Genomic DNA, 20,424 nt, shown 5'->3' with positions numbered 1-20,424 from the left:
AAATGGCCTTCCTGCTCCCCTTGGGCTCAGTGCTTTGGATTGTTGACACAAATAATCCATAATCAATTTATAAATCAAAATTGGGATGAGTTTATTATGAGCCAGGTTTGAGGACTACGGCCCAGGGCCTTCCTTCCCCAAGGAAGGAAGGGCACCAAAGAAGTGGTGTGTACAGAGTGGTTATATACCGTCTTGGAACAAAGAGCATAGATCACATATGACACGAATATCTCTTTTACTACTGTCATGACATGCTGAGCTGGCACGGCACGTTGATGGTCAGCAGGTCAGCGGTCACAAGGTGAGCACAGCAGGTCGGTAATTAATCCTTAGTTTCCGGGAAGAGATGCTTATCCTTAAAGAAAGGCCGATATGGAGGAAGATACATCTCTGTCTTTAAGGGCATCATTCTTGTCTTTGGGACATTGTAAATGTTTAAAGCAGATGTACAATGCACGCTCAACAGGCCACCTCAGGCCCTTTGGGAAAAACAAGGTCAGGCTGAATTAGTTTTAAACCAAATGGCTTCCTCATATACTCCAATATATCCTATTGCTTTTCATTTATTTATCAGGGTGCAGTAGCCTTGTTCCCTCCACATAAGCCTCACAGATGGTTTTAAGAGCAGTGGCTACAAAGGGGGCTCCTGGGCTAAGAGTTGTATTTCCTGGCTTCTGCCCATCCACTGACTGTGTGACCTTGGGGGTGTCATTGAACCTCTTGGAACCATGTTTTCCCATCTGTGAAATGAAGACAGCTGCTCTGTCCTCCTCACTTAGAAAATAGGTGAAAAAGTGTTTTGGAATTGAAGAAGAGTTTTTTGGATAATAATTTGCTCACATTTATTGCCTTCTTACTATGCGCCAGGCAGTGTTCTAAGCACTTTACATGTATTGTCTTATTTAGTTCTTATACACCCTATGGGTAGACATTCTTATCTCCGTTTTACCGATGAGGAAAACTGAGGCTCAGAGCGTAAGGTGACTTGCTCAAGGTCAGACAGGTAGTGGTAGTACTTGGATTCTAACCCAGAGGGTCTAACTACATGACCCATCCTACAAATGTGAATGGTCCTGATTAGCTATATGTAGCAGGGCTAACCATGGAGGTGGCTAATTCCTCTGGGTGGAAGATGTTGCTGGAATTCAGATGCAGGAAGGTTGGTCCTTCATCAAAAAGATGAACCTTGGGATGCAGGGTGGGAGAGAGTATGCTCAGGCCATCTGGATGCCTCTTGTCCCCTCTCCCGGCACCACATGTCTTCTGGAGGAGGTTCTGAGCAGATGCCTCAGGATGGAGGGCCAGCAGGTGGCCTGTGGCCTCTCCAACGCCAATTCCAGACTGATGTTTCATCCAAAGGGTGTATCCAGTTATGATGCAGACTCAATTTGGAGGCCAGCAGTTGTTTGTTGCCTAAGAAGAGGATGGGAAAGCTGCCATTACCCTGGGCCTCTTCATCTCGCCATCCGATTTGCAAAATCCCAGCCTGCTCAGCAGGTATTGCCGCCTCTCTGCAGGGTTTTAGCTTTCACTGGTTGCTTGCAGAGCCCCCTCTGGTGGCAAAGGTGCACCACTGCATCCTATGCGAGGTACCACTAACAACATTTTTGGAGTTGTACATATTTTGACATACTCACACTTTCATACTGAATCCTCAGAGCAGCCCAGTGGGTTCAGTATTATTATCACCACTTTACAGAATATGAAATGGAGACTCAGAGAATTTAAATCCTTGCTCAGTGTCATGCTGTAAAGTAACTTCAGACTCCAGCCCAACACTTTCTCTGTCCTCTCTCGGTAACTGTCGCCACATCTAGACCACCGGTCGTGAGCACCAGCTTGCTTACAACGGTTTCCAAACTCGGCTTCCTCTTCCTTCCCAGGCCACCAGTTCCCTTATCTCAGCCTCACCACCCAGGTCTCTGCCTGTGTCCCAGGAGGGGGGCTGACCGGAGGGTGGTGGTGTTGACTCCTGTGGCTGGAGGCGCAGGGCAGAGTCAGCACTGAGCTGCAATGACGCTTTCTCATGTTAACTGTCTTTATGCTCTCTCTCTCTCTGTGCAAGAACCACTTTTTATTTTTAGTAAACCAGCGAAGTGTAATATATATATACAGAAAATGCACAAATTATAAGCTCAATAAATTATCACACAGTGAATACATCCATGTAACTTCCCCTTTGGTAAAAAATTAGAATATTACCACACTGCTTGTGCCCACTCTCAGCTATTACCACCACGGTAACTGCTATTCTGACTTCTAATATTGTAGGTTAGTTATGCCTGGTTTTGAACTTCCTCTAAGTGGAATCATGCAATATGTACTTTTTTGTGTGTCTGGAGTCCTTCACTCAACTTACATCATACATGCTGTTGCATATAGCAGTAGTTTGCTTGTTCTCATTGCTGTATACAGCCGAATACGATCTTATTCCATTATATCAATATACCACAATTTATTTATCCATTCTACTGTTGATGGACATTTGGGTCATTTCCAGTATTTGGCTATTACAACATTATCATATGTGTCTTTTTTTTTTTCTGGTGAGGCGGATTAGCCCTGAGCTAACATCTGTTGCCAATCCTCCTCTTTTTGCTGCAGAAGATTGGCCCTGGGCTAATAACCATGCCCATCTTCCTCTACTTTATATGTGAGATGCCACCACAGCATGGCTTGATAATTGTGTGTGCAGATCCACTGCAGGTGCAGATCCCGTGTTCAGATCCACGCCCGGGATCTGAACCTGCGAACCTGGGCCGCCAAAGCGGAGCGTGCAAACTTAACCACTACGCCACTGGGTTGGCCCCTATCATATCTGTCTTTTATGCATTAAGTATACATCTCTGTTGAATAGATACCCAAGAGTGAATTGCTGGATTATGGACTATAATCAGTATATTCAGTTTTAGTACATACTACCACACAATTTTCCAAAGTGGTTGTATCAGTTTATACTCCCACAGCAGCATATGTGGCCACTTGCTCTACGTCCTCACCAACTAGTATGGCTAGTCTTTCTAATTTTAGCCATTCTGGTGGGTGTGTAGTGGCATTTCATTGTGGTTTTAATTTGCATTTCCCTGTTGGTTAATGAGATTGAGCATCTTTTCATATGTTTATTGGCCATTTGGATATCCACTTTTGTGAAGCGCCTGTTCATGTCTCTTGGCCGTTCTTTTTATTGGATTGTCTGCCTTGTTCTTATTGATTTGCAGAGGTTCTTTATATATTCTGATGTACTTAGTTATATATATTACAAATACCTTCTCCCACTCCTTGGCTTGCCTCTTAGTGCTCTTTATGGTGTCTTTTCATGAGCAGAATTTCTTACATTTAATGTATTCTAGTTTATTGATCTTGTCTTTTGTGCTTAGTGCTTTCTGTGTCTCATCAAATAAACTACCAGGCTGTGGGAACGTGTGCAAATCACTTCATTTTTCTGGACTTGGTGAAATGATGAGCTGGTTCAGATAGTCAATTCAACTCAGTGAAGAGTTGGTTTACAGATATTTTGAATTTCACAGATTAGTAAACTTGTTTTAAAAAGGAATAAGCCTGACAAAAGGTTGACTATTCTTTATTTTGGCAAATAACAGTCTTTGGGGAAAAAAAAAACCTTCCATTTATTCTCACTATTGCTTTATGGAAGGAAGGGCATTTGAACACCAGCATCACTAACTGTACTTATTTTACTGTGGAACAGTGAAAGCATGGTCACTGACCAGCATGTGACCTGTAACCTAGATGACCCTTCAGGTGCCTGCTTCCAGCACCAACATTGCAGATCCACAAGTTTCACTGCGGCCTTTCCTTTCCTCTCCACTCCCAGCTCTTTGGTTCTTGGACCAAAACTCATTTTTTGGCACCTCTTAACTCCCTCAGAGATGTACATTTTGAGCTTTGCATTTCTAACTGTGGAGTGAAAGACCATCTCAGTTTGGCTAAGTAGAGACTAACTACCATTATTTGTCATTTACTTTTATGCTTGAGTTATTATAATTTGTGCCCTTACTTTAGACCCTTTTCTTCCCTTCACAACACGCATCTAGTCATTCATTCATTGATTCATTCAACAATAATTTGTTGAGTGCCTACTATGTGCCAGGCACTGTCCTAGGTGCTAGGAATGGAAGTGACAGGGATAAAATTCCTGTCGTCATGGCATTTATATTGTGGAGAGGACACCAGGAGTCTACATTCTTCACAAGCACCCCAGAGATCAGCCGCAACTAATATTTTCAAGATATTTAAGAACTCGGCTATTTAAGAACATATTTAAGAACAAGGGATGTCTTAGTTTGTTTGGGCTGCTATAACAAAGTACCACAGACTGGGTAGCTTATAAACAACAGAAATTCATGTCTCACAGTTCCGGAGCCTGGAAGTCCAAGACCAGGGTGCCAGCATGATTGGGTGAGGGCCACTTCCTGGTTCACAGCTGGCTCCTTTTCCCTATGTCTTCACATGGCGGAAGGGGCTAGGGAGCTCTCTGGACCCTCTTTTGTAAGGCACTAATTCCATTCATGAGGATTCCGCCTTCACGACTTAAGCAGCTGCCAAAGGCCCCACCTCCTAATAGCATTGTCTTAGGGAGTTAGGATTTTAACATGCGAATTTTGGGGTACACAAACATTCAGGTCACAGCAAGGGGGAAAATTCAGACAGTATAAGTGAAAGAAGCAGGATACAAAAACTTTGTCAACTTCTGGTTCATTTAGAAGATTGACTTATTGAAGTGTCTTATTCAGTGGGAGCTAAGAAATGTAAAACAAATGTGTTCAAACCTAATCAGCCAAAACCCACCAGGAGCAAGCCTTAGTCTGACAGAATCAGACTTAGCGATTTGGAGTGAGGGAGGGAACTCCAGAGGAATCTTGGAATGTTGCTTCGAAAGAAGGGGAGGGAAGCATCTTTTGTAAGGTTTGGGTGCCAGCTGAAGGATTTGGGGGAGGGTCGCAGGGGAGTGGGAATCAGCGCTGGATCAGTCACTGGTTCTGCAGTGGAATTAGGAGAAGAGGAGGTTAACCAGAGGGGATTGAGCGCGGTCACGAGGCAAGGATGGCTTAGCAATTGGGTATCCCCAGAAATAAATGAAAGCAGTTAAACGGGTTAGAGCATCACTGGTTGCTTTTTTCTCTTTTCAGGTCAAACTGATTTTTACACTTTCAGGTCTGGACAGGTTTTGACTCTCGAATAAATTTGCGTCGTTAACTTTTGAAATTAGATTTTCAAAAATAATATAGATGTACGTTTGCTTTTTAACTTACAAAGGAATTCCAGTTTTATAAGGCTCATTCCTGTCGCCAAGAACCGTGGCCCGGGAGTCGGACCCCCTGGGACTCCCTAGTAACAGAACTCCCTCCCCAGCAACGGACGTCCTGGAAGCCCCTCTGGGATCCTGAGCTTGGAGGACACCTAAAACCGGATGTTGACTGTTTTGCCATGGTAACGGACGCGAATCCGGAAGTTACGCCAGAGGAAGAGGAAGTGAAGCGGGCTGTGGGCACACGTGGGTTCTGCGCGTGTCTCTGCGTCCAAGGAACTGGTCTTTCAAGCTTAGTCGACATGGGTCGCTCCGGGAAGTTGCCGTCTGGTGTCTCGGCTAAGTTGAAGCGCTGGAAGAAAGGCCATAGCAGCGACAGCAACCCCGCCGTCTGCCGCCACCGCCAGGCCGCCCGCAGCCGCTTCTTCAGCCGGCCCTCAGGTAGCAGAGTCGAGACCCGGGCGCAGCCGGCGGCGGGGTTCTGGGCCGGCTTGGGTCTTGAAGGTTCTGGGACTCTGATGGCCCCGGGGCTCAGGCATTGGACCTTTCATTTCTTAGAATGTCGCATCTGGAGCCTGCTGTAAAGGCCCACCCTCCCCATTTAACAGATGCAGAAGCTGAGGCCGCAGTAGGGAATGACTTGTCTAGGGTAGCACGAGTTTCAGTGTTAACCTTGGGTGGCTCTTTACAAAGCGCTTTCATCGTTTATTTCCCAAGCCCCCTGACTGCAGCCCCCAGCCGACTCCCACCGGCGCTTACTGCCATCGGGACAGGAAAGCAGAAACTTTGACCTGGAGGGTTCCGTTTCTAGGTTAAGGTCTAGGGGACAGTGGGCTGATGAGACGGGCCGCGATCGGAATTCGGCCTCTCGGGATGTGGGCTTGGGCTCCGCTGGTTTGTTTCGTAGGCGTGGTTCTTGTTCTCTTGGTCAGAAGGAGGTTCGGGTAGAAGCGGGGGGCCTTACCTTGTGCCTGCGGTTTTCAGGAAAGAGCGACCTGACAGTTGATGCGGTGAGGTTGCATAATGAGCTGCAGTCAGGGTCCCTGCGCCTGGGCAAAAGCGAAGCCCCTGAGGCGGCTATGGAAGAAGAGGTGGCGCCGGCTTTCACCGAGAGGTCCTCGGGCACCTTCCTGAGCGGCCTCTCCGACTGCACCAACGTCACGTTCAGCAAAGTGCAGCGCTTCTGGGAGTCCAACTCGGCTGCCCACAAGGAGGTAGGTTGTGGAGGCTTCCCACAGGAGGGCGGCGGGATAGTGAGGACTCCATTCCATGAGGGCCAGACTCGTGCTTTTTACTTTCTTCCAGCGCCGGCTGACTGCTGTCCAGTGACAGCAGCTGGTATTTCGGGGTGATGTGTCATCCCTTCTCTGCTTCGGGTTTCCTACTTATTACCTCTCCCAGGCCAGGTTCCACTTTCTGCTTTTTCTAACAACATCTCCCCTGCTCAAGTGGAAAGTCCTTCAGGGTAGAAATATTTTCCAAACATTTATCTCTTCACTGTACCAACATAGGGCTTTTTACATGGAATATTTTCAAGAAACATTTGTTGACTAAATTAATGCTGAATAATAGTGGTTAGAAAATGTTTTATCTAACAAGAACTAAATTTTGTTTAATTTTTTAGTTAATATTTTGAAGTTGTGTATGTTTATATTTTTTTCATTGTTTAATTGAAAGATGTCAAAATTATAAATGGTCCCAAAGTGATGTGAGTAGAATAAAATGTGAAAGTTGTTCTCCCAACTCTGTACCTACCTAGACCAGCTCTGTCCAACAGGAATGTAATGTGAGCCATATATGTAATTTTAAATTTGCTTGTAGCCACGTTAGGGGGAAAAAAAGGCAGATGAAATTAATCTTAATAATATTTTTTTTAACCCAGTATATCCAAAATATTAAGCCAGCCCTCGTGGTCTAGTGATTAAGATTCGGAGCTCTCACCACTTTGGCCTGAGTCAGGGAACCATGCCACCGGCTGTCGGCTGTCATGCTGTGGCAGCTATGTGTTGCTGTGATGCTGAAAGCTCTGCCACTGGTATTTCACACACCAGCAGGGTCACCCATGGACAGGTTTCAACAGAGCTTCCAGACTAAGACAGACTAGTAAGAAGGACCTGGTCACGCACTTTGAAAAAATTGGCCATAAAAACCGTATGAATAGCAGCAGAGCATTTTCTGATATAACACTGGAAGGTGAGAGGATGGTGCGAAAAGACCAGGCAGGGTTCCACTCTGCTGTACACAGGGTCGCTAGGAGTCAGAATCAACCTGACAGCGCTAACAACAACAAATCCAAAATATTATCATTTCAATGTATAATGAATATAAAAAATAATGAGATGTTTTACATTATTTTTATTATACTAAGTCTTCAAAATCTAGTGTATATTTTACCCTTACTTCTCCATTTCTATGCTACATCTTCATTGGAAAGACTTGATTTGTATTTAAAGTTCATAAAACTTATAATTGCAAAAGTAGATTCATATACCCAAGTTATTCTGAACCTTTTTTCCAATAACTGGATCAAGTATTCGTTTTTAAATTTAATCAATTAAAATTTAACAATTAAAGTTTCAGTTCCTCAGCCACACTAGTCACATTTCAAGTGCTCAGTAGCCTCTTGTCAACATTACTGTTCTAGATTTCTTGTATATTTTTTACCCATACTTTGTTTAGGTTTACTGAAACATGATTATATTTTATGTACACTGTTCTGCAACTTTTTTCCCCATTAAACAGTATTTCTAAGTTAATATATAGTTCCTCATTCTTTTCAATAGTTACATAGGATTTGCATCTATCATTATTTATTATATGATAATAGTAGATTATTAATCCCCTGTTGATGGCTGCTTGGTTCCGATTTGTTGCTGCAGTGAACACACTTGTACAGAAATGCTGCACCTGTGTGCAGGTATTTCTGTAAGACATTAGAGTCCTATAGGGGGGCTTTTGGCAAACACGTTCTAAGCTTCCTATTTGCTAGGCCTGTGGTGTGCACCCCTGGATCTGAATGCTGCTCACCTTATCTATCTCCGGGCTTTGTCAGAAGATGAATTTGTGAAGGAGCAAGGAAAACAGGCTACCCTGGGGTGGGGTTGGATCTAAAAGAGATGTCATAGGTGCCTTCTCCCTCACGTGCAGATCTGTGCTGTTCTGGCTGCTGTCACTGAGGTGATTCGCTCCCAGGGAGGGAAGGAGACGGAGACTGAGTACTTTGCTGCACTGGTGAGTGGGTGGCACTTGGGGGTGGGTATTGAGAGCAGCAGGTTATTCAAGCTGTACAGAGAAGATAGGTGCCCCTGGCATATGGGGATCGAGAAGGACGATGCTGAACAGGTGAAAGTGCTCCAGTCCTTCTCAGGTGACTTGGTAAGGCTGGTGGTATTTGCTACATTATTCTTGGGAAACAAAAATCCACTACTCTGTCTTTTTTTCCCTTGATCTATGAGGCTGAGTTAGGCCCAGGGGATCCTCTAGAAAAGTTGTTTTCAAAGTGTGACGTGGGGGTCCCCAAACCCCTTTTAGGGGATTGGCTAGGTCAAAATTATTTCCATAATAATAGTAGAACATCATTTGCCTTTTTGACTTTCACTCTCTCAAGAGTGTACTATGATGTTTTCCAGAAGTTACATGATGCCTGATGACATTATTTTGACAGCTAATGGAATTATGCTTGCATATTCTTGTGTTTTAAAAATTTCTTGGTTTTTGGGCCGGCCCTGTGGCTTAGCAGTTAAGTGCGCGCGCTCCGCTACTGGCAGCCCGGGTTAGGATCCCGGGCATGAACTGACACACCGCTTGTCCGGCCATGCTGAGGCGGCATCCCACATACAGCAACTAGAAGGATGTGCAACTATGACATACAACTATCTACTGGGGCTTTGGGGGAAAAAAAAAAGGAGGAGGATTGGCAATAGATGTTAGCTCAGAGCCGGTCTTCCTCAGCAAAAAGAGGAGGATTAGCATGGATGTTAGCTCAGGGCTGATTTTCCTCACAAAAAAAATAATAAAATAAAATGACCCTTTAAAAAAAAAATTTAAAAAAATTTCTTGGTTTTAATTTTAATACGGTAGATATCAGTAGTTATCACCTATGTAAACAAAACCCTTTTGGAAGATCTTCAGTGATTTATAAGGGTGTAAAAGTTTGAGAACTGCTTCTCTAGAACTCCGACCCATGGGCATAATCTGACCCATGGCCTGTTTTTGTACAGCTTGAGAGCCAAGAATGGTTTTTACATTTTTAAAGGATTGTGAAAACACACACGAAGAATATGCAACAGAGATCATATGTGGCCTGCAAAGCCTAAAATATTCATTATCTGGCCCTTTACAGGAAAAGTTTTCCAACCTCTGCTCTAGACTAATGAAATAAATTAGGCGGCAATATGTGGTTTTTATCATGTGCCAGGCAGTATTCTAAGTGTTTCACATACATTAATTCATAACCTCTATTATCCCTATTATAGAAGTGAGGAAACTGAGTCACAGAAAGGTTAGGTTGCTAGCTCAAAGTCACACAGTGGCAGAGCTGGGATTTGAACCTCTGGCACCAGGGTTCTTGGTCATAACTGTTCTGTTGGGCACACGGTGCCCCGAGCCCCCCCTTTGCCCCTCATGACACATTTCCTGTTCACGCCCCGTGGTCTGGCCCTCAGATGACAACAGTGGAAGCGGTGGAGTCCCCGGAGTCTCTGGCCGCCGTTGCTTACCTGCTGAACCTTGTCCTGAAGCGGTGAGTCCTGGCTCCTGCCCGAACCCCAAGTCTCATGTAGAGGGGAGAAGGGAGTGTGGATGGACCTGAGGAACAGGGTCAGGGAATTGTCAAAAGGAACAAAAAGATACTTAAGCATCAGGCGGCATTCTACAGCTGCAGGCTCGAGGGTGGTTTGGGATACTGTACGCAGAGTGTGAATGCTGGTGCCTGGGGAGGGGCAGTCCCCAGGGGCAGTGAGTGGGGCAGAAGGGTTGGAGTGGAATGTTGGCTTTAGGATACCTGGAGACGTGCAGCCATGGGGGAGGTGGGGAAAGGATTGGGGTGCCTTTATTAGGGCCCATCTTCTGGGTAGTACAGAGAATGGGTAGTGAAGAAGGTGAGGGAGACGGGAGCTCAGTTGCCATGGAGAGGTCACTGAACCGGGTATCAGGAAGGGTGCGCTCCTGTCCTGCCTGTTGCTCACTCGCCGACTGACTGGGCCAGTGCCGCCTCCCTCTGTCCAGCTTCCTCTAGACCGGGGCTGGGGCTGCCCCAGCTGCTCTCAGAGGCCCCTCTGGGGTTCTGACCTCTATTCTCCTCCCACAGCGTGCCCAGCCCTGTGCTCATTAAGAAGTTCTCTGACACCTCCAAAGCCTTCATGGATATCATGTCAGCCCAGGCCAGCAGTGGCTCCACCTCCGCCCTCAGATGGGTTAGTGTTTGGGTCTCAGTTTTCCCTCTGCCGTCTTCCAGAGCCCATCTGATTTGGCTGAATCTTGGACGCTCCCTGGGAGGGGTGTAGGCCCTCTGTGGACCCTCACATGGTTCCCTTTGGGATTTTCTGGAGCTGGTGAGAACCTGGGCGTTTTTCCCGCCTGGCTGCAGAGGGTGGGGCTGACAGACTCTGACTCTGCTCTTCAAGGTCCTGTCCTGCCTGGCCACCCTTCTGCGGAGGCAGGGCCTGGAGGCCTGGAGCTACCCCGTGAGCCTGCAGGTGTACCATGGGCTGCTGAGCTTCACTGTGCACGCCAAGCCCAAGGTGAGGCTGCTCGGCCCCCGGCATCTGGGAGGGGGCCAGCCCGCTCCAGGAAGTGGGGCTGGGGCTGGCGCTGGCCGGTCTGAGTAGGATGGCGGAGGTTGCCCGGAGTCGTGGGCTCTTGCCCCGAGGTTCTCCTTCCTTCCTCTGAGGCCCCATCTGCTTAGCTCCAGAAGGTGAGGGGCCGCTCCTCCTCCAGGAGGGATGTTCGCTGTCAGGCCCTGGTGAGTCTGCAGCCTCGTTGGTCAGTGACGTGTTTAGTTACAGTGGCAGGTGGGTGGAGGTGGTGCTTTGGAGTCACACAGGTCTGAGCTGGATTCTGGGTTCACTGCTTGTGCTGTGACTTTGGGCAAGATACGTCTCTCTGAGCCTCAGTTTCCTAGCTGTGAAATAGGGGTAATAATACAAGCTTGCTGCAAGGTTGTGGCGAGACTCAGGTGTTCCTCCCAGGCCTGGGGCAGATCCTGGCTTATCACAGGTGCTCAGTGCATGGAGGTTGGCCACTCTGCTGCCCCCTGAAAATCAGGGCAGGGGGCATATAGTAGTAGTAACAATCATAATAATCACTCACTGTGCTAAACGTTCTTATCCCCGGTGGGCCTGTGCCTCTTTCCCTGTGTATTCATGTGGTCTGTCCCTCACTTTCTTCAGGTCTCTGCTGAAATGTCACTTCACTGGAGTGACATTTTCCTGACCACCGTATAAAAAGTAACAACGCTGCTTTATGGTCTGCAAAGTCCTTTCACCTTCTGGTGTGCATTTGTTTGTTTTCTGCCTCCCAAGTAGAATATGAATTGTTTGCTCTGTTCACGGCCAAACTGGCCAGCTCTGAGAACAGTACCCGGCTTGGTGGACACGTGGTATTGCTGGACGGTTGAATGAATGAATAAGTCACTGTTGTAAAGATGAGGACACTGAAGCTCAGAGATTATGTGGTTTGGCTTGCTTAGGGCCATTTGGTGAGTTAGTAGGAGATGGGGGTTTGGAACCGAGCTTTGTCTCGCCCCACAGCTCTCTACCTATGCAGCTCTAGGCATAGCATGGGTTGTGTAGTAGATGTGCCATCAGCCTCGTTGGTTGGTGGTTGTGCCAGCCACCCAGGCTGCTGGTTGAATGCTGACCCGGCCCCGTGCCCCTTTCCTTCTCCCTCAGATCCGGAAGGCTGCCCAGCATGGAGTGTGCTCAGTCCTCAAGGGCAGTGAATTCATGTTTGGTGAAAAGGCCCCTGCCCATCATCCTGCTGCCATTTCCACCGCCAAGTTCTGCATCCAGGAGATTGAGAAGTCTGGAGGTGGGGAGCCAGGTTGAGGGCAGGGGCTTGGGGCTGGGGGCCGGCAGAGGAGGACAGGGTCCGCTGCAGAGAGTAGGCTGGAGTCTCAGCTCCCCGTTGTCCGTCAGGCTCCAAGGAGGCCACCACCACCCTGCACATGCTGACACTGATGAAGGACCTGCTGCCCTGCTTCCCGGAAGGCCTAGTGAAGAGCTGCAGCGAGACTCTCCTCAGGGTCATGACCTTGAGCCATGTGGTGAGCTCCGGCTGAGAGCCAGCGGACGGGGGTGCACCCAAGGTGCTGGGGTGGTGGGGGGATAGCTTCAGAGCCCAGGCCCACAGTGCTGGTGCTCGGGGAACTCACTGGTCAGGCCAGAAGCAGGGCCTGGGGTCTCCCTGCACTGACCCTGCTGTTCACTACAACCAAGGCCGGTGTCTCATCCCCGGTGTGGGGTAGACGGGGCCGTCTGTAGAGTCCTGGTCCAGTTGGGAGCTGGCTCAGAGGTCAGGGCAGAGCGAGGGTGGAACGGTGGCAAGGCTGGTCAGGCGTCAGTCCTGTCCTGCTTTGAACTCTGCTGCAGCCACCGTCACTGTCATTTCTTCTTTTGCTTACTAATAAATCCAAATAGTGGCTTAAAGACACATAAAAACGATTCCCTGCCTTTCTCTCATCCTAGCACAATTCTGTTAATCTTTATATATTCTCCAGTAGTGTTTGTTCACATATGTATATTGAAGTGTTTATTATATAAAGAACATGATCATTGTTTAAAAGGAAAGAACCATTCAGAACAACTCGCTTTGTATCCTTTCAGACATTTTCTCTTTGGATAAGCAAACATACTTAAAAACATGTGAAAATACAGGTATAACTATAACATACAAACCATTTATATAGTCTGCTTTTTTAGCCTGTTTTGTTAAAATCATTTTGTTCGTGTTTCTCCATTGTGTTTGTTTAAATCATTTAAAACTTTCTCGGTGGCTGCCAAGACTTACTAAAGTGACAGTCCAGGTGTAGCGGCATGTTTGAGGTTGAGGGGGCTGGGTCTCCCCGCTAGCCCACTGGCTGAAGTGGGAGATTGAGGAGCCCAGGGGTTTTGCGGCTCCCCACTAAGCCTGTGTGTCCTCTCCAGCTGGTGACAGCCTGTGCCATGCAGGCCTTTCACAGCCTCTTCCATGCCAAGCCCAGCCTGGGTACCCTGCCGGCAGAGCTCAATGCCCAGATCATCACGGTGAGGCCTGGCGGAGCGGGGAGTGGCATGGCTGGGCTGGGGGTGGGGGGCAGCGGGGGGCCCCATTACTTGCCTGCAGAGTGAGGTTAGTGGGGCTGGGCTGCCCCAGTGCAGGAGGCCAGTAGACAGCGAGCCAGGACACAGGCCACCAAAGCCACATCAGTGTCCACAGGAGCTGGGCGCCCTGACTCTTGATGTAGTGAGTTAACTTAATAAGCTATTTCAGCATGGTCTCATGATATTAACAAATACTGTCAACCTTAGGAATCTGTGGATGGATTTGGGGAAGGAGGCAGAAACCGCCAAAATTGTTTGCAAAACGTGTATGTGTTCACATGCATTTTTCCAGAGAAAGGTCCTGTGACTTTTGTCAGGTTCACAAAGGGTTGTGTGCCCCAAGTTATACTTGACTACTCCTGGAGACTTTTCTGCCATAGAAGCAGAACTGGAAGGGCTTCATGGAGCAGGGAGAGGCAGGAGCTAGGAACCCCAAGGGGGCTGTGAGTTCCAGGGCTGCACACACAGGGCTTCACTGGGACATGCTGGGGCCTAGGGATGAGAAGGGGTCATTGTCATTGGGCTGCTGCTGAATGCACTTTCTCAGACACCTGCTTGTTTCCTGTCCCACCTCTAGGCCTTGTATGACTACGTTCCCAGCGAAAATGACTTACAACCCCTGCTGGCCTGGCTTAAGGTCATGGAGAAAGCCCACATCAACCTGGTCAGGTAGGGCAAGGTGGAGGGACGTCCCAGGGCCTCCGGCCAGGCTCCCTGCCCTGCAGTGCAGATGGGAGGGACATGAGCCAGAAGCTGGAGAGGGGTTCAGCTTCCCAGGGATGGTGGCGTTTCCGCGCTGGCTGTGCTGCAGACCAGTTCCTGTTGTGAGGAGGCACAGGGCACTGTCGAGCACAGCCTGAGGTCGCCAGGGCTGATGCCTTCCCTGCCAGAGCGGTTACCAGCCAGCTTAGAGGGGCCGTAGGGCGGGCTGAGAGCACCGCCCTCAGGGTGGGGCTGGAGTTCCATCCTGATCTTGTCGGTCCCTGGCTGTCATCCCTGCAGTTGGTTTCCTTCTCAGAGGATATCGTTGGCTTTCTGTGGCTCCACCCCACTCCCCACCTGGGTTAACGTCCTCTCCTCTGGGATTCATAGTCCTGCCAACCCAGTTTCTGCCTCGTGTGGTCATAACACAGTTGAGCTTGGCCACTTAATAGTAGCCCCTCAGTAATTCCACTTTCCCTGAATGAGGCTGAGAAGAAAATACATATATCGATTGGTGACTTGTATTTTGCCTGGGGCCAGGGTCTCTAAGCCCCTGAGGCTCTGGCGTGCTGTGTCTGTCCTCCCCTCCCCTCCGCTGAAGGGTTCACGGTGGCCTGCCTCCCACGGGCACTGTGCTAGGCCTCTGCATTGTTGTTTCATCTCGCTGACCACAGCCACCCCCTGGGGAAGGTCTTAACCCATTTCATAAGCCAGAAACCAAAACACCCTGAGGTAGCTCGTCATGCAGCCCCTAAGGAGCAAAGCCAGGTCTACAGCCCACATCCATCAGGGCCACGTCCTTTTTCCTGCACAGACCGCTTTCCACCTGGAGGTGCTGGAAAATGGCAAAATAGCCTTGTTCTCCGCTTCTCAGAATTTATCCTACAGGAGGACTCCCACAGTTGTGCTAGGGTGTGTGTCCCAGGATGTTTGTTGGAACACTAGAAGACCTAGAAACAACCTAAATGTGCCCCAGGAGGGGACTGGTTAAATACAGTGAAATACTCTGCAGCCGTTAGAAATAATTGAAGTAGATGGCGCATGCTGATGTGGAAAGATCTCCGAGATATATTGAGAAAAAGCAGGTGCAGAACAGCCTGGATGGTGTGATTATCTGTGTATTTTGGAGCCAAACTACCAGGGTGTGAATCCTGACACCCCCCTGCCCCCGACTAGCTGAGTGGCCTTGGCAAGTTACTTGACTTTTCTGTCTTAGTTTCCTCATCTGTAAAATGGGAATTGTAATAAGAGTTAGTCTCAGTTGTGGCAAGGTTTTGTTTTTTGTTTTTTTGCAAGGTTTAAATGAGTTAGTGTATGTTGTTACATCAGTACTCAGCATGTGATAAGTGTTACGTAAATGTTAGCAATTATTATTTTGTATGTGTATATGTACATCAAAACTTCTGCAAGTGTGTTTGAGAAACTTAACCCTGATTTTCCGCTGGGACGTACATCAAAGGGTCAGCCTGGGAGGAGGGCAGAGTAAGGACGTCACGCTCTTCATTTTACGCCCTGAAGACCTCTTTGAATGTTTTGCCACATGTAACTATTACAGGAATCACAGCACTTTGTAAAATCACCCACCAGAAGGGCCCAGTAGAGCCCTACAGATGAGTGACTGTCATCAGACTTGGGCCATCTGGGTCCCTGAGGCCCAGGGCCAGGCCCCACAGAAGGCTTTTGTCTTGACAGGCTGCAGCGGGACCTGGGACTGGGCCACCTCCCTCGCTTTTTTGGAACTGCGATGACCTGCCTCCTCTCCCCCCACTTGCAGGTGGTGACAGCTGCCACCCAGAGCCTCCAGGTACCGCAGCACCCCCGCCCCAGCTTTAGTGGAGAAAGCAGAGAGCGCAAGAGGTTCTGCCTGCGCCCTGTCTGTCCCAGAGCTCGCCCCAAACCTCCAGCTGCATCCTGGGGAGGAGGTTCTGGGGGTGGGGCTAGGCTTGCTAGAAGTTTCAGGGAGCAGTCACGTGGGAGGGCTGGGTGGCACTGGGGGCTGCCTTGGGCCCAGACAGCTGCGGCCTCTTTTTGCAGGAGATCCTGAAGGAATGTGTCGCTCCCCACATGGCCGACATCGGCTCCGTGACCTCCTCGGCCTCGGGCCCTGCCCAGTACATCGCCAAGATGTTCAGGTGAGAACATAGCGTCTGCGTTAGGAGGGAATAAGGTGTACTTGTAGAAAGTTCCTTATAAGACAGGTGCTCCACTGGTCACCTGCTGTGGGCCATGTGCACCATACCAGAGCAGCTGCTGTCGATTTGAGCGCTGGCCACATTCCAGGTGCCGTAGTGTGGTGCTCATGAGTGTCAACTCTGGGGCCAGTCATTTGGGGCAAGTTCCTCCACCTCTTGATAGCTCAGGGTCCTTGTCAGTCAAAGGTGATGAATGCAGGTGAGGATTAAATGAGGTAATAGTGTAAAGCTCTCAGAACAGTACCTGGCATGTAGCTAAGCAGTGAATAAATACAAACTACTAGTAGTCCTTATGGTTACAGGAGATAAGTACTGACCCCCTTTTATGGATGGGAAAGCTGAGGTCACCCAACTAGTAAGTGGCGGCCTGACCGCAGAGTCCACTCTTATGCATGTGCTGAGCTGCCCTGCACGCCTCCAGAAGGAGCCGTTCACAGACGTGGCCACCGACCACCCTCCCCCTCCCAGCGGGCAGTGAGGAGCCTCAGAACACCAAGTGCACGGGAGTTATCTCAGGAGAGGGACTGAGATCCTTGGTGTCTCCTCTGGGTCTGTTTTCTCAGCTCCAAGGTGTGGTGCTTTGGGTACTGTTCCTCCTGAGGAAATAGCCTGTTTCCTGTGGATACATCTGGGATGAAGTTTCAGGAAAACTCAGGAACAGAGCTGCCCCCACCCCTAGCTCACCTCTTTCCCATGCTGACCTCTTGACCATTCTATGACCATTCTGGCCTAAAATCTCCAGAGGACCAGATTTTGGGACATGGGGCTGACCAGGGTGTGCACAGGCTGGAAGGGGCTAGCAGCTGGGCCGGCCCCTCCCTGCTGCAACTTCACCCCTCTGCCCAGACCGCCTGCTCCAACCCTGTCCTCCCACCTCCACTCAGACCGAAAGAGCATGGAACAGTGACAAAGCACAGGAGGCCCATTTGGAGGCCTATTTCGGCCACTAGCAGAGCGACCCTGGCAGGTTATTTAATCTCTCTGAGCCTCAGTTTCTCCATCTGAAGATGGAACAGATAACCTACCTCACAGGTTTTTCTTTAAGCACTAGGATTACATAACTTAAACTCTTAGCTGAGGGGGCACTTTATAAATGCTAGTTCTCCCCCAGCCTCTCCCGGGCCCCCCTCACTGGCCAGCTGGTAGCCTGTAGCTCATGGTGCCAGCCACTGACTTCCTGGTTTGGGCCCAGGTGAGCATGACTATGACCCTGACTGCCTGCTCCCTTGGCAGGGCAGTGGAGGAGGGCCTGACGTACAAATTCCATGCGGCCTGGAGCTCCGTGTTGCAGCTGCTGTGTGTCTTCTTCGAGGCGTGTGGGAGGCAGGCCCATCCTGTGATGAAGAAGGTGCGTTGGGAGCTGCTGGGGCCAGGGCAGGAGGTGGTGCTCTGGTGGTTGGACTGTGGCTCCTGGAGGGGCACGTGTCTCTGTTACCTCTGCACTTTATATCCCCCCCCACCACCACCATCAGAACCACAGCAGGTGCCCAGTGCTGTGTCCCCAGGGTGGTTACTGGGCCGACATGGGAGGAACAAGAAGATGGGCAGGAGCCGCACCCCCCCTCCCCCCACCGCCATATCCACTCACTGGTATTGGCCGGAGTTGATGGTTTTGAAGTTCTCAGGGAACTGGTGTGATTCTCCCTCACCCCTACCTGTTATCTTTTAATTTTTAATTCTCTGAGTGTTCTATAATGAGTGAGTATGGTATTCTAAGCAGTCTCAGGTCTCAGGGAGGTTACAACAGCCCAGAGTAAACCATTTAAGGCTCAGGGCTCACCCAGGGATCCTCCTCAGCTCCGGGAGAGGGTGGGGGCCTGTCCTCAGCATCTCCCGGCCCCGTGGGCCCTTCCTCACTGACTCCTCCCAGTGCTGGTGGAAGAAAGGAGCCACCCTGGGAGGGCAGGGGCTTCCTTGAGAGGCCTGGCCTGGGCCCTAATAGATTAGGTTGGCAGACATGGCTTCCTTTGTGGGGTCAGATAGGTCCATGAGGAGTGAGGCTCATGGGAGGGCCCTGGGGAGCCCTGGTGAACTAGAGAGTACAGCTCTGTCTCGAGAGGCAGCCGTTCCTCAGTGCCTGCTAGTTTGCTCATTGCTGCGCGCGGGTCTGCCTTTGCCAACCTTCGCATTTTTCAAGATAAACTGGAAATCTACATCTGTATGTAAAATCTACTGATTTTTATGTGAATAGAGAATTTTTTTAAATCCTGGGGCTTTGGGAGGGGTCAAACACATCAGCGGCTTAAATTTGGTTATTGGTTTGTGACCTCTCACCTACAGCTTAACCTGGGCCCTCGCTCCTGACCTCATCCTTGGAGACTTTGGCCCCAACTCAGCCACAGGTGCCTGCTCTGCGAGCGCGTCTTGATGTATAATCTCTCATCTCTTTGCTCCAGTGCCTCCAGTCCCTGGGTGACCTGCGCCTCTCCCCCCACTTCCCCCACACAGCAGCTCTGGACCAGGCAGTGGGGGCCGCGGTGACCAGCATGGGACCTGAGGTGGTTTTAGAGGCTGTGCCTTTGGAAATTGATGGCTCTGAGTAAGTGTGACCCTGTTTGGCTTCCATGTGAGCCCCGGGAGAGTCAGAAGGCCCGCTCTCCCCCAGAGCCTGGGTGTCAGATGACACCCAGGAGGGTGTCCACTCCTTCGGGTGACGTCTCTATGCCGTGCGGGGCTCAGCGGGAGAGTCCAGAGCAAGGCTTGCGCTGCTCCTCGGCTCAGCAGGGGATGTGCTGCTGGGATATCCCGCCCTCCAAGCTGTCACCTCTTCCTCACTGGGCCTTCCCTGCCTCCTCCCAGAGAGACTCTGGATTTCCCACGGAGCTGGCTGCTGCCTGTCATCCGAGACCACGTGCGGGAAACACGACTTGGTTTCTTCACCACCTACTTCTTGCCCCTGGCTACCACGCTGAAGAGCAGAGGTACGGGGTCCACCACAGTCCTGGAGCCTCAGCCCGAAGGGATCAGGAAGGGCTCCTCGTCCCGCACCCCCAGCCTTAGGACATTCAGCAGCCTCCCTCTGCCAAGCCGGTGGCCAGCCGGTGCTTGGGTGCCTTCCTCCATGGGGCTGTTCCTCCCCTCTGCTCTGAGGCGTGGCCAGCTTCCCCCTGTCACTGTGCAGGTAGACACAGGCCTCCTCTCCCGCTAAGGAAATAGTTAGACAAGTACACAGCAATTTATATATGCAAAGATTTTCCTAGCAAAAAGCCTAACACAACCTGCACATCCCTCAGCAGGGTTCTGGAGGAGTTAGTTATGGTAAAGCCCCACGGTGGGACACCATGTGCTGTTTATAAAGAAGGAAAAGCCTTACGTGGGAATGGACTTGTTTAGTAGAGGGTGAGTTGAACAGATTAGATTCAAATCTCAGCTCAGCCACTCCGCAGTTTGGTGACTTTGGGCAAGTTTATTCAACTTCTCTGTGTCTGCTCCTCATCTGTAAAATGTCGTGAGGATTAAATGAAATAACCACATAAGTGCACGTTACGTGGCCTGCCACATAGAGATTGCTCAATAAACGTTACCAACTTTATTGTCAAGTCAAACAAGGTTTCAGAACAATATAGTACAGTCCCGTTGATGTTTTTAAAAGTTTGTGTGTATTTAAAGAAATATGAGAAAGTCAGAAGAGACAGTGACCATCCCTGGGGGAGTAAGATTATGGAGAGACACCTGCTTCCTGTTTTATGTAGGTCTTTTTAGTTTTTTAGAATGAATTAGTCTTTTCAGTCTATGGGGCATCACCCATATTCCTGTCCTCATCATTGGGCTTTTGGTTTTGGTAAAAATGAGGCCTGCTCGCCAGGAGCGTGCCTGGGGTCACACTGTGTCCTTGTGTCACACTTCAGCAATGGACCTGACCCATGCAGGCAGCACAGTGGAGTCCAAGATTTACGACACGCTCCAGTGGCAGGTAAGGGGTCAGCTGGGGGGCCGTGGGTTGGACAGTGCAGGGGCATAAGTT

At 49.6% G+C, this 20,424-nt stretch overlaps 1 protein-coding gene across 2 annotated transcripts in view; it reads left to right on the top strand.

The window, feature by feature from the left end:
- The first annotated feature begins 5,499 nt into the window (after positions 1-5,499).
- RRP12 (ribosomal RNA processing 12 homolog) overlaps positions 5,500-20,424 on the top strand; it is a 29,961-nt gene continuing 15,036 nt past the window's right edge. Inside the window, exons 1-16 of one of the 2 annotated variants that reach the window (XM_058543653.1) lie at positions 5,500-5,707; positions 6,251-6,480; positions 8,414-8,497; positions 9,931-10,007; positions 10,575-10,680; positions 10,891-11,007; positions 12,157-12,295; positions 12,403-12,530; positions 13,411-13,509; positions 14,144-14,235; positions 15,961-16,072; positions 16,303-16,400; positions 17,694-17,808; positions 18,857-18,999; positions 19,260-19,381; positions 20,309-20,373. In XM_058543653.1, the coding sequence (XP_058399636.1) occupies positions 5,569-5,707; positions 6,251-6,480; positions 8,414-8,497; positions 9,931-10,007; positions 10,575-10,680; positions 10,891-11,007; positions 12,157-12,295; positions 12,403-12,530; positions 13,411-13,509; positions 14,144-14,235; positions 15,961-16,072; positions 16,303-16,400; positions 17,694-17,808; positions 18,857-18,999; positions 19,260-19,381; positions 20,309-20,373 (1,866 nt within the window). In that variant the 5' untranslated portion in view covers positions 5,500-5,568. The remainder of the gene's footprint in view (positions 5,708-6,250; positions 6,481-8,413; positions 8,498-9,930; positions 10,008-10,574; positions 10,681-10,890; positions 11,008-12,156; positions 12,296-12,402; positions 12,531-13,410; positions 13,510-14,143; positions 14,236-15,960; positions 16,073-16,302; positions 16,401-17,693; positions 17,809-18,856; positions 19,000-19,259; positions 19,382-20,308; positions 20,374-20,424) is intronic. The other variant, XM_058543654.1, reaches the window with a different exon arrangement.

Source organism: Diceros bicornis, chromosome 6 (assembly GCF_020826845.1).
Source record: "Diceros bicornis minor isolate mBicDic1 chromosome 6, mDicBic1.mat.cur, whole genome shotgun sequence".
In the NCBI taxonomy this organism is placed as follows: domain Eukaryota; kingdom Metazoa; phylum Chordata; class Mammalia; order Perissodactyla; family Rhinocerotidae; genus Diceros; species Diceros bicornis.
Note: the sequence above shows the minus strand (reverse complement) of the source record. Positions and strands in the feature narration are given on the sequence as shown.